The sequence below is a fragment of the Centroberyx gerrardi genome, chromosome 14, assembly GCF_048128805.1.
Source record: "Centroberyx gerrardi isolate f3 chromosome 14, fCenGer3.hap1.cur.20231027, whole genome shotgun sequence".
NCBI lineage: Eukaryota > Metazoa > Chordata > Actinopteri > Beryciformes > Berycidae > Centroberyx > Centroberyx gerrardi.
Window position 1 is genome coordinate 15,571,218 of NC_136010.1, and position 15,659 is coordinate 15,586,876.

Consider the following 15,659-nt stretch of genomic DNA (forward strand, 5'->3'; position numbering starts at 1 on the left):
CAACAAATGGCACAGGAATTTACATATCTCTTCTGTTGAGTAAAGATGAGCCAAAAGGTCAGAGGTCGGTGTGTGTGTCTCTAATCCTCTGTGGGAGGGAGGGGGGGGGGGGGGAGTCAGAGGGCATGACTTGCCCTCTGAGTCGCTCTGGGTGACTCCCTCAGATTAATCAGGTAGGAGGCGACACGCGGCCCGGAGACTGATCTGCTTCATCCCTGCTGAGTTCATGCTGGCACACCATCATAAAGTCCAAGTGGTTCACAGCAGGGAGTTTACAGGGAGAAGTGATACTGGTGACTGGTAAAAGTTATATATGGAAAACCCTTTCTTTTTAAATTCATACTTGCATGTGTTTGGATTTATTCAGAGAAAGGTGACCTAGCACATATCTACTCTTTCCAGCAATGTCCTCCTCACTCACACAGTTACACACACTCCCACCAGGGGGACTGTCCTGTACAGCCACAGTCCTCTGCTGTTGGACTCTGTGCAACTGGGCAAGGTTATCATTGTAAACTGAAACTAAAACTAAAATGAAACTAGGAGTAACACTGATTTAAAGATTAAACACTGTTGTAAACTTAAATGAAAATAAAAACGAGACAGAAACTAAAACTGAACTGAAACTATTGTCTAGCCTACTTATAAAACTCAAAAATAATAAAATAAAAATGTAAGTGAAATGGTTTTAGTGTTTGTGTTCGTTTATGTGCAGGATAAAAAGGAGAATATATTTTGGGTGGAGAATTTAGAAGTGGTCCCAACTTTAAGTTAGCTGAGGATGTATTGAAAAAGTAATGCAAATATTTTTCATTATATTTTTACGACTTTCTGATTTATTGTTCGTATTACACAATACCTGTTCCTATACTAAATACCTGAACTTCTATCATTAAAATATAGGCTACCATCCCTACCAAAAACACAAAAAAAAAAAACTGAAACTAAAATAAGACAAAACTAAAACTAAACATTTGTTGCCACATTCAAATAAACAAATACATAATAAAAGAAAAACTGAACTGAAACTCAAACTGAAACTCAGACTGAAAAGTAACTAAAACCATACTGAAATTGAGATTAAAATTGAAAACTACATGAAAATAAATCATCCACTTTCCCCCTCCTAGAATTGACCTGCTGGTTTGGGATTTGAACCGACAACCTGTCAGTTATAAACCTACTGTCATTAAGACCTGCATTTAACTTTCACACTTTAACACTTGTGTAGAGCCTATACACGGTGTGTCAAAGTCCCTTTGTGCCATTATTTATGAATAAAGAGCAAAGCGCCTGAGGGGGATTAGATGTGGAGATCGCTGTAATCCGGTTGGAAACGCGTGTGGGCAGAAAGGCAGGCAGGCAGGCAGGCAGGCAGGCAGAGGCCGGGAGGGGCTTTAGGACCCAGTAGGTGGAGGGTCGGGTAGGATTTCCCCTCGTAGAGTAGCAGTTGGACGCATGCGTCCCCCTATACTATTTCTCCATTCCCAGCGCAGGAACAAATAGGATGAACTTGTCATGTTACCTGCTTAAAGGCGCCGCTGGTTGTGTGAAAAGCTCAGCCTACTTAACTGGGTAGGTAAAGGTAACAGTTTCTGCTCATATAAAGTTAAAAGAGGAAGAGAGCCGATAGAGGAATCAAAACAAGGAGATTAAAGAGAAGAAGAGCCGGGTCTTTGCTTTGGTGAAAGTAAAGCGGGCAATCAGAGAGCGGATTAGATCCTCTGCCCTCTGATAGCGTGCGTGTTATTAAAGAAGATGTGGGAACAACAACAGAAACAACAACAATCGGGATTTTGATCCAATGGGATATTTACATCTGCGACTTCGGGAAAGTATGCCTTGGTTTAGAAGAAGGGTGAAAATATTCCAACTTGGAGTGATGTCCAAGCAACCTGAAGTTGTCTGTGTTCTGGGACTATCTGTGTGCTATGCATTGGCTGATTTTTGTACCATTCCGCGGGACTAACGGGTTTGGTTTGGGTGTAAGTCATCATGTCAAAAGTCATCCAGAAGAAGAACCACTGGATCACCAAAGTGAACGAGTGCGCAATTATCCGGGACGCCCGTGGGGAGCTGAATGCGGAGCTGTGCGGGGGAGCTGAGAAGGGAGAGTTTCCATACATTGGACAAGTTAGAGAGGATGCTGTGGTTTACCAGAGGGGTAAACTCCATGAAAGGGAATTGCTCTTGGAAGTTGAGGGGCTGTCCGTGTCTGGATTGCCACTCTATGACATATTGACTGTGATTAAGAGTTGCAAGGGTCCCATCAGGTTGAAAACTGTCCGTCAAGGTAAGTGAATGAAATACAGATCAAGGTGCTGATGAAAGAAACTCAGATAAAAGTCAAGTCACCACACACACACACACACACACACACACACAAAGGAGAGGTGAAAGCCCAGAGGAAGTTATTTTATAATTGCCATGTGGCACAGCATCTTAAGCACACAGTGAAATGGTGAACTACATGCATGTAAAGTAGGGCAGAGGAATGTGGCTCTCGCTGGTCATCTCGTTTCCAGCAGCATGGGATCATGGCTTGACATGAAGCTGCCCTGACAGTCATCCTGCCCCCGTTTGTCTGAGGTTGCCAAAGCCACACTGGGCCAGACCTGCAGGGTCAGAGATTAGGCCACTTAGAGCGACTGCAGCTCCACAGCCTCAGCTGTAGGCCGCTTCATTCACAAGATGCACTGACCAGAGCCAGTGTGCTGCTCCCACATGTGAATGGAGCAAAATCACAAACTTTTGATGCTTGGCCCTCTTCCTAAAGACTCTTAGGATAAAGCCACCTCATGAGTTTCGTTGTTTAACTCCCACTGCAGGTAGAATCCCAAACGGTGGTTCAGTTTGCAGTGACAGTTTCACAGTGCTTCGTGGTGAAAGAGAGCATGTTATTGTCTAAGTGAAAGGCGTGTTTTTTGCGAACCCCTCAACAAAGTGATGGATGCAATCATGCTTGTGAGAGAGACACACCACTCATGGGCAGCTGGGGTTATTTCTGGAAGTGCTCACTGCCTGTTAGATGAGCTTGACCCATTGCCCACGGTCTGCTGCGCATCTGTCTGGGAGACAGCTGGAGGGAGAGGGATGCAGCCACTGATTGTAACCTCTGCTTTTTGTCAGTGTCTCAAGTTTACTTTGCATGACTTGGTGTTTTTGTTGTTATCCATCCCAGCTGAGTCAGGATGTTATGTGGTCCTGCGTGAGCAGTTAACACTGGGACAACTCAAGGTTTTAGCTCTCATTTCAAAAGGCATAAGCTAGGTGTATTTCACTTCAACTACCAGAAACAGCATTCTGTCTGCCATCAGCTTTCCATGCTGGTTCACACAACACACACACACACACACACACACACACACACACACACACACACACACACACATACACATTGTGGACACACATTGTGCGCATTGACAGAGCTAAGAGTGCCTCTCTGGGAAAATCATTAACTGTGTTATATAACAGAGGGTTAGTTTTGGTGCAGCGTTATTGCCTCAGTGATGTACTGTATGTCCATTAGTGGCTCCACAGTGAATGCTTGGCCTCTCAGGCTAAAGTCCTGACCCGTCTCACACTGGGACAGGAGCTCAGCACTAAGCTTGCCTTGTGAGTGCAGAACGGACGTTTGGCCGCCGTTTATTTGACATATGATCACACTAGGCCTGTACTGCTATAATAGCACCATGGTAAATATTTCATATTTCTAAACAAATTTGAAACTGTTTTGAACTCTTAGGAAAACACTTCTTAACTGCTTCTTAACTCCGCTTCACAATGCATGTTTAGATGTGAAGGCAGCGGATCATCCGAGGCAAAGATAAAAGCAATTTGTCAGACTGTAAGCATGAAGAAAATCCTGAGCCCCCTTCATGCCTTTGCCATCCGTCTCTTGCATGAGTCAGCAGATTCCCCTTGACTCTAATTAAAGGGGGGGGGGGGGGGGTATTCTTTGACTACCTGAGTAGCTCTCTAGCTCACAAGACCTCCATTGTGCTTCAACCTGTTGGGCTCCCATGCAGAACCGGCCCCCCAGGGGGAAGGGCGGTCCAGTCCCAGACCAGGTGACAGGCTGTCGGGGCGGATCGGATCTCTCTCCCTTCCTCTCCAAAGGGCTGTGGGTCTTATTACAGGGCCCGATCAGCTCAGCAGGGGGAAACTCTATCAGTGTGAGCAGGTAGGCAGGTCATTGCTGTGGTAGACTGAGGCCCCGCAGGTGTGTTGCTCTCTCTCTCTGGAATGCAGCGTCGAGCCCCCTGAACGAAGCCTGAGCATTCCTGTGGAGAAGGTGGAATATTACACTGCGACTCCTGTGGCGTTGACTCTGTGACTGTGGTGTGTGTGTGTGTGTGTGTGTGTGTGTGTGTGCTTGACTTGAGTGTGTGCTATTGTGTTAACTCGGGCTTTTTGTTAAGCTTTGTGCAAACAACACTTCAAATTGGGCAGGAGTGAATGAGCTGTGAGAATGTAACGGGTTCAGTGGTTTCCATAAACATCAAACCGTTGTGCAGAAATATTGCTGCATTAATGCTGCCAGGTCATATCAGGGCTGTGGAATAGAGAATAAAATGCTCAATACTCAGAAAACAGAATTCACATGTTTACACATCTGACGTCTACTGATTCAACTATAATGCCTATAGGCATTTTGTTCTAATTGCATAGGCCTGGTGTACAAAAAGTGAATAGCTCAATAGTTAAATTATTCACGCCAAAATACATATACACACAAAGTACACAATAAAGGCAAATATACTCAGTGATTGTGCAACTTTATCCTCTTTCTTTCCTCTTCAACGAGCTATAGAAACTTTATATTTATTTATATAAATCATGCTTTGTTTCCAGAGGCCCAGGTGAATAACAAAGAGATTTATAGTATGGCATAATGTTCAGGTTAAAGTACATGGAGACAGTATTTATTATTCAGCTATGCAATGCTGAAAAGGGGATATAAGGACTTTGACCCAGCAGCAAAGCTCTTATCTCTTAATGTCAGTTGAAGCCGGCTCGCAGGTGAAAGGTTTTTATCAGCAGTGTCTTGTCCTGCCAGGATTTCAATGACACAGCACTTGATAATGGTGGCATGCCTGTATATTTAGTAAAGCAAAGTTGTGCATCAAGCCATATCAGTTATTAGATTGACGATTATTGGTTAAATCTTACATTAAATCAGTCCTAATTTTGTGCCTTTTCATCTGAAATACTTTGTACACAAGTAATACAAAATCAAGATACAGGTTAGAACAAAACAGTGTTTGTGTTTCTCTGTTTTACAACTTGAAATTCCTCTTGGCAGTTCAGTTGTTTACCCTACTCTTAAACCACCAGCCCCCTCCAGCAGCCATACCTAAAGTCTGGGACTTAGGGTGACCTGGATCCTGGGTGGGTGGTTGGCCAGGTGTCTGTCCGCTCTCAAGGACTACTGGGCCTCGGACACCTAGAGCTCAGCCCCCCCAACTTGAACACAGCCCAGGGGGATCGGGACTGCCTGCTGGGCGGGATGGATGCCAGACATTCCTGAGAAGTGGGGCCAGGAGGCTACTGGTACGCCCCACTGAATCATCTCATAAGCCCCTGTAACCCAAAAAGTGTCCAACTCTCTGCTGCTGCACCCCTCCTGTCAGGCCCCCGCACCCTCTTGCTTTCTCCCGTCGCCCCACTCACCCCTCGGCAGCAGGGTGGGATAGTGATTAGAGGTCTAACTGGATTCAGTCCTGGGTTCAAAACCTTGTGACAGGGAGCATCTGTCCTGCTGAAGTGTCCTTGAGCAAGACACTGAACCCCTACTAGCTCCTGCTGCTCTGTAGCTGAGCCTGACCTCTGACCTCACTGTGGAGGGAGGAAAAGATACATTTTTCCTTCGGGGAATCAATACGGTATCACAAAACTGTCCCACTTTAGACCTGGAAATGCTATTCGAGATGCACATTTCTTCATATTTCTTTCATTTCTGGCACTATCTTTGATTGCACATATGAAAGCTGATTCAGTTACGTAAAGACAGAACTAACTTCTGCCACTGAAAGCATGTCTCTGATTATAGCGCTTGGCTAAGAAGGCTTACACACATCCAGGGGATGCGAGAGCTTTTCAGGCATAGATCTTTTCTATGATGTGCTCATCTAGGAATGCAAGTTAAGTCCCACTTATATTTTCTTAACTATGAAGACTTTGTCAGTCTTGATTAAGTGCAGCCGACTGTGTAAGTATATCCCTGAAAGGCTTGTCAAAGGCTTGTGACATGAATCCCACAGCTAGCTCTCCTCCTCCTCTCTGTACTGCCTGCTTTTTCCCAACCCTTCCTCAGCCTCCGTCCCCTTCTGTGCAGTCTCTCTCCAGCAGCCAACAGGCCTCTCAGATGTCCCCAATGTTCAGCCTATATAAGCCTGCTCTTATCCACAAACAATAGAACGTCACAGACCCAGAATTTGAAAGTGTGCGAAACTCTAATAAGTAGGAGGTCTTTAAAAAAAAAAAGGTCACTCTAACCCATCTTCAAAGGAATCGTCAGAATAGCTGTGTGTGCCTGTGTGTGCATGTGTGTTTTAAGTTTCTTTCTGGCCTTAGTGAAATATGGGCTGACTGCCTAACATTGCTCTTAGCTGTGGCAGCACAGCAGCGAGAGTAGGGCAGCACCACCAGACACAAGCAGCTTGTGTTATTTAAGCTTGCACAAAGGGCGGCGTAATTCAGAGATTCTGCCTCAGGTGTTGTGAGAATGAGGTTGGAATGGAATGGAGGCCGGAGGGGTAAAAGTGGATGTCAGGCTTCAGCTGTGGTTATATAAATAAGGCCATTCACAAATTCCAACCTAACTCAAAAAGCGCTAGACTCATTACCAAATAAATACATCAAATATATCAGAATTGGCCATCTATATTGCTCTTTTATTTTTTTTGCTGTGTTTGGATGTCATGTTATAATTCAAGCCTAATACTGCAGGTTTTTTATTTATTTTTCCAACAAAGTAGTGCATAGCTATCTTCTATTTCTCTCCACCTTTTCAGTACCTTTCTATGTCATTATGTGGACTGGAAGTGTAGTGTGTGTGTGTGTGTGTGCGTGTGCGTGCGTGTGCATGCGTGCGTGTCAGTATGTTTGCACATGTGTTTGTCTGGAAGATGGATGGAGAGGTCCGTTGTTTCAGTGGTGCAGAAAACAGGTGTTACCCCACAGGGAGCCAGGATGTCTAGTCTGGCCCTGGATGCTCAGTCACACACACACACACACACACACACACACACACACACACACACACACACAGAGAGAGCTTGCTGGGTTTGAAGTAGCTTCAAAATGTGGTCTGAATGCAGAGTGGGTATTTCTCATCGATATTCTCCTGTAATGAAGTGCTTGAAATGTAGAAATGACCTCAGCTTGAAAGGAATGCTCCGAGCGATAAAGAAGAGTAAATCCATGCCTGTACAGTGTGTTCAGCTCCACACCATGTCCATGTTACATTACCAACAACAAACATGAAACACACTGATCTACACTCTTAGGGCTGCCGGAGTCTCTTGTGAGGTTCACATGTGTGTTTACCTGTTTATCTACTGTATGAAGCGAACCAAAAGCAGCAAAAGAGGCAGGGTGTCAAGGTCAGAGCTGTCTGCGTCACCTCACACTCTACGTGCTCTACATCTGCTATATTTGTTCATGTTAATCCCACACATTTAATTCACCCTTATGTCTGTGTCTCTGCATTTAGGCATTTGTTTGTACTTAAACTATGATTTTGCTTAAAAAACGAAACCACAATGATAGTACAGTAAAATTGGCTTTGAGCAAGAAGCACTAAATATATGTTTCAGGGTTGTATATTCATTTTTTTTTTAGAGGTAACAATTTTCTTTGTAGGGGATGCGTGGACTGGTGTGTCTGCAAAATAAATTATCCATTGTGATTACAGGAGTTTGAAACCAGCTCATGCTATTTGGTCACATTTCCTTCTCCTCTTTTTTTGTCAGTCTTAACTGTACTATCTGAGTACTCACTTTCTCTGGAGTACCCCTCCTTCTTAAAACAAAAGGTTTATTGGATGCTGAGCACAAACATAACAGGTATATTTGTGCAGCACAATCAAAATGTTAGCCTGCGACCTCGTGAGAAATGACTTGCTCCACTGCCTCAGTGTTGAAACTGCTTCATTAAAGGACAATGTATGCTGGTCCATGTGTTTTTCTCAAACTGGTGAATCATACTTAATTATAATTCTCTAATCTTTGGTATCAGGATGACTGCCCATGTGTGGCAAGAAGTAGAGAAATAGAAACCAGAAAATAACGGCTGTCAGAATTGTTCCAAGCTGTCTGCTTTTGTTTGTTTATGCATCCAGTATGTGAGAAGTGGTTGGATTTCATATTTACGTGCCATTCAGGTGTAAAATTTGCATTGCTAACAATGAATAAGATGCATGCATATGCAGTATGGAAGTGATGCATGGAGCACATTATGTATTTCACCCACATACTTAACATAATGCCATATGGCCATGCTTTAGATGGTAATTCCCAGTTTTCCATATTGATTGACAGGTTAGACTATAATGAATTGCAGTTGTGCCCAATTAATGTGTGAAAAGGTGACATTGTAAATCCATACGCCTATTATGACATTCAGTACAACAATCATGACCTCTGAATGATAAGATGCCATAGAAATGTTTGATTTGCATAATGAATGACTAAATTATGGACAATAAGAGTAGGTGATTTGAGACCAGCCAGCTTGTGCTCAGACAGTCACATCTCTATGCGATTCTCTCTGGTATTGCTGTGTTCTTATGAATAGCTGTGAACGATTGACGAAGTAAATTACACTCTTATTTCTCTTATGTTTTTTTCTTTGTGTCTCATCAAGATGCTTTTTTTTTTGTCCAATAAAAAAAGGCTTTCCTTTGATGTTCCAAACAAGATCTGCCTAATCTGTACTCCGCTGAATGCATGCAGGTCTTCTGAGACTTGTATGGCATTCAGACTGAGAACACAGAAAGCCTTCAGCTGCAGGATCTTGATTTTGGTCCCCCAAGCATCTCGCCTCATGGGGTGAAAATACAAGAGTTTGCAATAGCAAACAATATTGTCATGATTTTTGGACTAAGGTAATATTGAGATCCTTAATGATTTACAGATATTATATTGCAGTTTGATAATTGAATTATTAGGATTTATAATTCTATTTTTCTTCTAAGTTTTCTTTTTAAGTTTGACTATATGGTCAAAAGCTAGAAAACTTATGTCTTAAAATCTATGAATCAATTATTACACTAAATTTAAGATCTTACAGACTTTCAGACATTTTTTTCTGAAACCTATATTTTTTTTAATATTCATTAACAGAGTTGAAAAACATATAAAACTATTAACATGTAATGTAATTGTATCATAACATGTTGAGGGAGAAGTTTTCACAATTAGGGTTGTAACGATTCACCGATTTGAATCAATGCACTGTGCTGAATGTCTAAGATACAGCTGCATCGATTCAAACAGCTTGTATCGGGCAAAAGTTGCTAAATCGATGCAGGCTTCTCTCTTGGCTTGGAAAAGCCCGATATATGACATGCATATCTTTTTTTTATTTTAGGACCTAATAATGCCATTTACTCCTCGTGTATCATTTAGTCCGTGCGTGTTTCTCTCTCTCCGAGTCCATATGCTTGTCTCTGCCTTTGTTTTTCCCTGCTCCTCTGACCATTGTTTTGTCAAGAATGACGACCCACGGAGAGCAAATACGTGCCTCACCAAATACGTATATAAATTTCAAGTGTAGGCCCACTTTGGGTTTCGGAAATTTGATCCAAGTGTGGCAATATGCAAAACTTGCCGAGCAGCAGTGAAGTATACAGGTAGCAGGACTAACTCACTGTGGAACTGCCTGCCCCTCTCCACCTGCAGCTAGCAGCAGTGCAATGAAAAAGCTCTCAAACGGTTCTTCCTCCACTCGCCAACTGCTCTGCACGGTCAAAATCCATCACTGAAGCTATTGCACATGTAAACATAGCAGCATGGTATTATTAATAAACAATGGCATGTTTGAAAGGATTATTTTTAGGGGACGGGCTTTCATTTTGTACTATCAACAAATGAGATTCCAAATAGGATGTTATCATGAAGCCATTTTTATGTACTTCTTCCTGGCAAAACTATAGTGCCAGGAAAATGGAACTGCTTTATATTGAATTACATCATATTGCATTGCATTGAGACAGGGCTGAATTTAATTCTTTTGAATTGTTGGCTGAGTAAAATGTATCTTTGGTGCATTGAAGATGCATAATTGGTCTCAGAATGAGCGATACACACCAAATCACAGCTTTCACTCTATCAACGTTTTCTCAAATGTACTGAGAGATGCTGTGACTGGCAGCTTATTTTGGGGGATATATAAACACATAACACATAGTTATGTTTCAGGCATCTGAAAGGCAGGAATTTGAAGTAGGTGAAGGATGAAGGCCTCGTTGCTATTCTGACTTTCTTAGGCATGGTGTTATCTGCTCGGGTTTTATAGTGTTTTAACGGTGGTCATGCAGTCCTGAGTTTAAGTGCTCTTACACAATGTTTTCCAGTCAGGCGTGCAGTGGAAGTTAAACTCTGTTTACCCACCTTTTTATTTGTGGAATAGAGTGTACCCACCTTTTTAGGCTACCATGAATCTTTATGAAATTAATTTATAGTATACATCATACTAAGCAGTGTTTGAAGTTCCCTGGTTTCCTGATTAGGTAAGTCGTTTTATTTCACAACATTAGATGTGTAGTTTAAGTTTTGCATATTGTTTGTTGCACTGTTTCACTGCAAGTGGGCTTAAAACTTTGTCATGGCCTTAGTTGGCCTTGCTAAGTGCATGTTCACAGTAGTTGTTAAGTTGTTGTGGTGAGCTATTATTAGTGATTTTATTTTATTACATTATTTGCCAAGACAATTTAACTGTATTTGTTGGAACTGTGGAAAAGAAACCTGGTTCTTCTTCTCATAAGTGAGAGGATTTGAAGCACAGTGACGGCTAGCTAAGGTTGGTGCCTGTAAGACACATCCGATACTGTAGCTGAGGCTTTCTGTTGCACCTCACACAGGCGAGTGGCCCTTGCTGATAGAGAGTCAGTGATTGAATGGTTTCAGAGCAGTCTCAGGACTTAGGTGGGAATAGTATACTGTCCATATCCCGTCACTGTTTTGAGGACGGTTCTGTGATGTGAAAGGTTCAGTGCTGTTTTGATTCTCTTCTCCGCTCTTCTCGCTGCTGGCTTTAAATAGCCAGACACTCAAGAGAAACACTGACAGTCTACAGTCTCCACCCAGCCCACAGGAATAGCCCGATGATTTGAATCAGGTGATCTAGAAAGAAAAGTATATTGGGACACAGCGAAAAAAACATGCCATGGGATTCTCGCTGTCACCTATCTCTCTCTCTCTCTCTGTCTTTATCTCTCTCTCCCCCTCCGTCTCTCTGTTGCACAAACATGCATGTGCACTCACTTAAACACTCACACATACACACACACAGATGCTCCTACTATGTCACAAAGTCAATCAAACACACGCACACACACACGCACACACACACACACACAGTCCAAGGGGTCCTGTATAGTGGAGATAAATTGACATCTAAGCTGTGCTACTCCTAGATTCACACATCTGGAAAGGATTATGCCCCATTACAGGCTTGGCTTTATAGACATGAATCATAGTTCTACTTTTGGTCTGTTTCTTTAGTTTTGTTGTGGTTTTCAGGCGCAGTAATTACACCTTTTTAAGATGCAAATAGAACATGATGTGAGAAACGCTTTAATTTTCCCAGAGGTCCTCTATCATCAAGCTTGCTTTTACAGGCTGGAGCAGGACCTCGGAAATGACAATGTCTCTAACGGGATAGCCAGCACTCATTTGAATATTGGTAAAACTAAAATGTTTTTACACTTGTAATGTTATTCCTATTATATCACCATTGGTCTGTTTTATGTGCATGTCCTGTTTTCCTCTCGGTTGAGGTGAAAGGTTTTCAGATGATCCTTAGAGGATTTCTCATCCCGCTGATCTCTCTATCCCTCCCCTCCTCCTGGTCGGTCAATCTGTAGAGATTCAGGTTACTCATAAGCTCTTGAGAGGCTGACCTGACCCGGGCCGGTTTACCAGTGTATAAAACGCTTTATGCACTATCATCTGATATCCTGACACTAATGTTCACACTGCTATTTAATCTGAGAGCACGCTTCTTATGTACTAATAAAATGTATCAAGTTTTTACCTCAACATGGGTGATCAATTATCATTTTCAAAGCAGCACAAAAGCCAATGCTGAATAATTGATACAGGACACCAAGACTAGCTTATGAGCAACTCCACCTTAGCTTACTTCTATTGGTCTGCAATTTATTTACACTGTATCAGAGTAAACTGCACAGTTACAGTTATAAGGATATGAGGCTGTTGGGTGGAGGCTTTCTCTGGGCGGGACACTGCTGGTTAACATCTAACGAGTTACAGCGGTGATGTAATGTAATGTTGTAAGAGGCTAACTAGTAAAGATGTGGACAGTCTCTTTATTATCTTTCATCACAGGCAGCGCTGGTCCTGGCATTGTTATCGTCATGGTTCACAGTTTATAATCTTGTCTACTGACATGACACACTGACATAAGAGTGAGAAGGAGGGTGGAGAGGGAAGATTGAGGAGGAGGAGGAGGATGACCTAAAATGGATACCATGCTAGACACTATAATTCGCATTTTCAACATTAATGAAAATATTAAAACCAATCAACTGGCAAGAAACATTAATTCCAAAGTATTGAACGTTTTTTTGCTGCAAAACCCTCAGAGAACTCTGCTGTCATGTCAGCTCAAATAAACACAAAATAAATAAATACTGCTGCAGGTGGACAGTGAAGCTATTATGACTTGTAAAAATGTGAAATTGGGGCTGCTGAACCATCGGTAGCCACAAGTAGGGTTGTAAAGTTCATTTTGTTAATTTTCCATTTTGGGAATCTAAGGCAATTGTGGAATTTTCAAGTAGATGCCAAAAACACCTTGTGTAATGTGCTTCTCTTCAGCTGTCAAACCTCTCTTACTTCATACCGAGGTAGGTGTGTCAACCTCAAGCTCACCTCTGCCCGAGTTCACTAATTAACTTTCTTACAAATGCCTGCAGTCACAGCAGCCCTAAAGTAAATCCCAGACAAAGCAACAAAGCAACATTTTCATTTATTGTTCCATAATGTGGGCGTTGTGAAGCCCTTGGAGGCTGCAACTGTGATTAAGGGCTGCACAAATAAACTTGACTTGACTTAACATCTCATCTGTTTGAAGATCCTGCAAGCAGAGCATGTTGGATTTGTAACAAACTGAATTAAGTAAAGTTTTAGCAGAGCTACTATACTTTTTGTTTTTATTCAACTGAATGCATCCTTGCATATGTATTGTTTTGCTCAAGCTAGCACACCTTTTCTTTGATCCTTTTCCAGAGGCCACGGCTGCCATCTGTCGTGTGGAAGCATTTCACTGAAGTTGATACAGATGAATAAGATGCTGTCATCTGCCATTTTTGCTCAAGCACATACACAACAAATGCTACAAAACTACATAGCAAGTAACAAAATACAAAAATTACCAGCAGATATTAACAAAGAAAGGGCAGGCACAGCAACTGTCAGTCCTACTTTTCCATCAGTCACCTGGTCCTTTAACCAGTACTGCCTCTATTGCTTTAAAACTGCTTTTAAACAGCATCATGTTTATTGAGATTCTATTATAAAATATTTTTTGGCCTTTTATCTACTAGTGTTTCCCAAATTAACCTCAGAACTTTACAACCCTAGCCACAAGTCAAGGTGGAAAATATTTATATATTTTTAAGAGAAATTTCAGCTGGATAGACAGGCTTGTTACATTGAACTACTAGCTAGCAATCTCTAGTGTAGCTACTCAGTTATCTTGACTTACACGTAAAAAAAAAAACTTAACATAATAAAAACGTTGATGATGACAGACTCCCCTGTCTTTTCTAAACTGCACTCCAGATGGCTTTGACCTCTTCATGATGCTGCCAAAGCTCAATTTCAGTACAGTTTTACTTTTCACAGCATGTTTAAATGTAGTCATAATCTTGGCAAAAATGGCCATCGTTTTAATTTAGTCAGATTTTAGTCATGGCATTTTTAGTCGATGGCATGGCAGATGACACCTTTGGTGAAAGCGGTCATTGCTTTGGGTAATAAAGACAGTGTAGACAGTGTTCTTCTACTGTACCTTCTTATGTAACAAACTGCTGTTGTTGCTTCTGTAAACGAAAAATGATTGAGATTTCCCGGGAAAGAGGGATAGGTGTTTAGAACAGCAAATGTTTCATGAAGCTTTCATGAACTGGGTATAGGTTGAATCACTATCGTATGGTGTCAATTGGAGAGTTGGGTTGGGTGTGATACTGCATAAATGCATTCCACAGGTGAAACCTTTGTCAATATAGCTGTAACGTCATTCCCAGAGCCATCTTGTGGCAAATGAATGTGTCATGAAGCTGGCTCAGGTTGAGCAAAGCACTGAAATGGCCCTTTGTTGACTGATGCAGAGAAGTGACACATTTGTGAATGCAAAAATTATGTTGGCTCAGGGTTTTGTCAGTGACATCATCATAGGGACATCATCCTGCTGGTGCAATGCTCTTCACAAACCTGACCATGATCCACTTTTGAAATCCCCTGCACCTCCGCAATTCTACGATAAGCTGAATTCAAAGTTTGTACCAAACTCAACAGGAAAATAACTCCGCTCCATATTACACCTAAACCCACATGTACGCTGGGACTAGGTATAGTCAGTGTAACCAGAGTGGGCTTTGATCTTTGAGCCTGTCAGTTTAGAGGAGCCTCCTTGGATTTCCCAGGATCTGGTTCCCAGACTTCTCAGCCTGGTGTTTCTGGAAAAGGTTAATCACAGTAGACAACTGACGACTTCAAACAGGTGGAGAAGAGTCTGTCTGCAGCCAAGGTTCAAACACCTTTATGAGCTTTGCGTATATATATGCGTGTACGTGCATGTGTGTGTGTGTGTGTGTGTGCGTGTTCAAGTGCACATGCATGTCGTCCCAGCATCAACATTATCTCCTCCATTCCCAATCATATTTCTGTGTGTTGTGGCAGGTGGAAGGACTCCTTATCTAAATCAAAGCAGCTACACAGGAACTGGCCTCCTCCCTCTGATATTCTCATTAGTGTCACGCAGCTTGAAGACTGTTCCGGTCGCTGTGGTTTGAGTTAGTCACAGCATTAGGAGAAGTAGGCTACAACAAGGAAGATGATTACTGATGTAAGGGAAGACTCTCTGCTCGAGTGTGTGGACTAAGAGAGACCTGAGCAGAATCTGTTGCAACCCCTGCAGCTCCTCCAATGTGCATGAATCAAAATGAACCAAAGAAATGAAAAAAATCTAGCTACTCTAGGAGAACAATTGACAGAGCTTTAATATTTAAAACCAACACATCTCGGGTGCAGTAGCCTTCGTCAGGGTTGCAGGATTGCATGCGTAGTGAACAGTATATATATTAAACGATATCCAACATGTGTTTAGGAGCTACACACTACATGATTGATGTGTTGTATGTAAACAACTGTGTGCACTGCAGCTGGAACTCATTTGCATAACACCCA

The 15,659-nt window shown here is 42.2% G+C and overlaps 1 protein-coding gene across 1 annotated transcript in view; it reads left to right on the forward strand.

The window, feature by feature from the left end:
* The first annotated feature begins 1,995 nt into the window (after positions 1-1,995).
* LOC139928298 (membrane-associated guanylate kinase, WW and PDZ domain-containing protein 1-like) overlaps positions 1,996-15,659 on the forward strand; it is an 87,350-nt gene continuing 73,686 nt past the window's right edge. The window contains exon 1 of the mRNA XM_071920785.2: positions 1,996-2,293. Within this exon, the coding sequence (XP_071776886.2) occupies positions 1,996-2,293 (298 nt within the window). The remainder of the gene's footprint in view (positions 2,294-15,659) is intronic.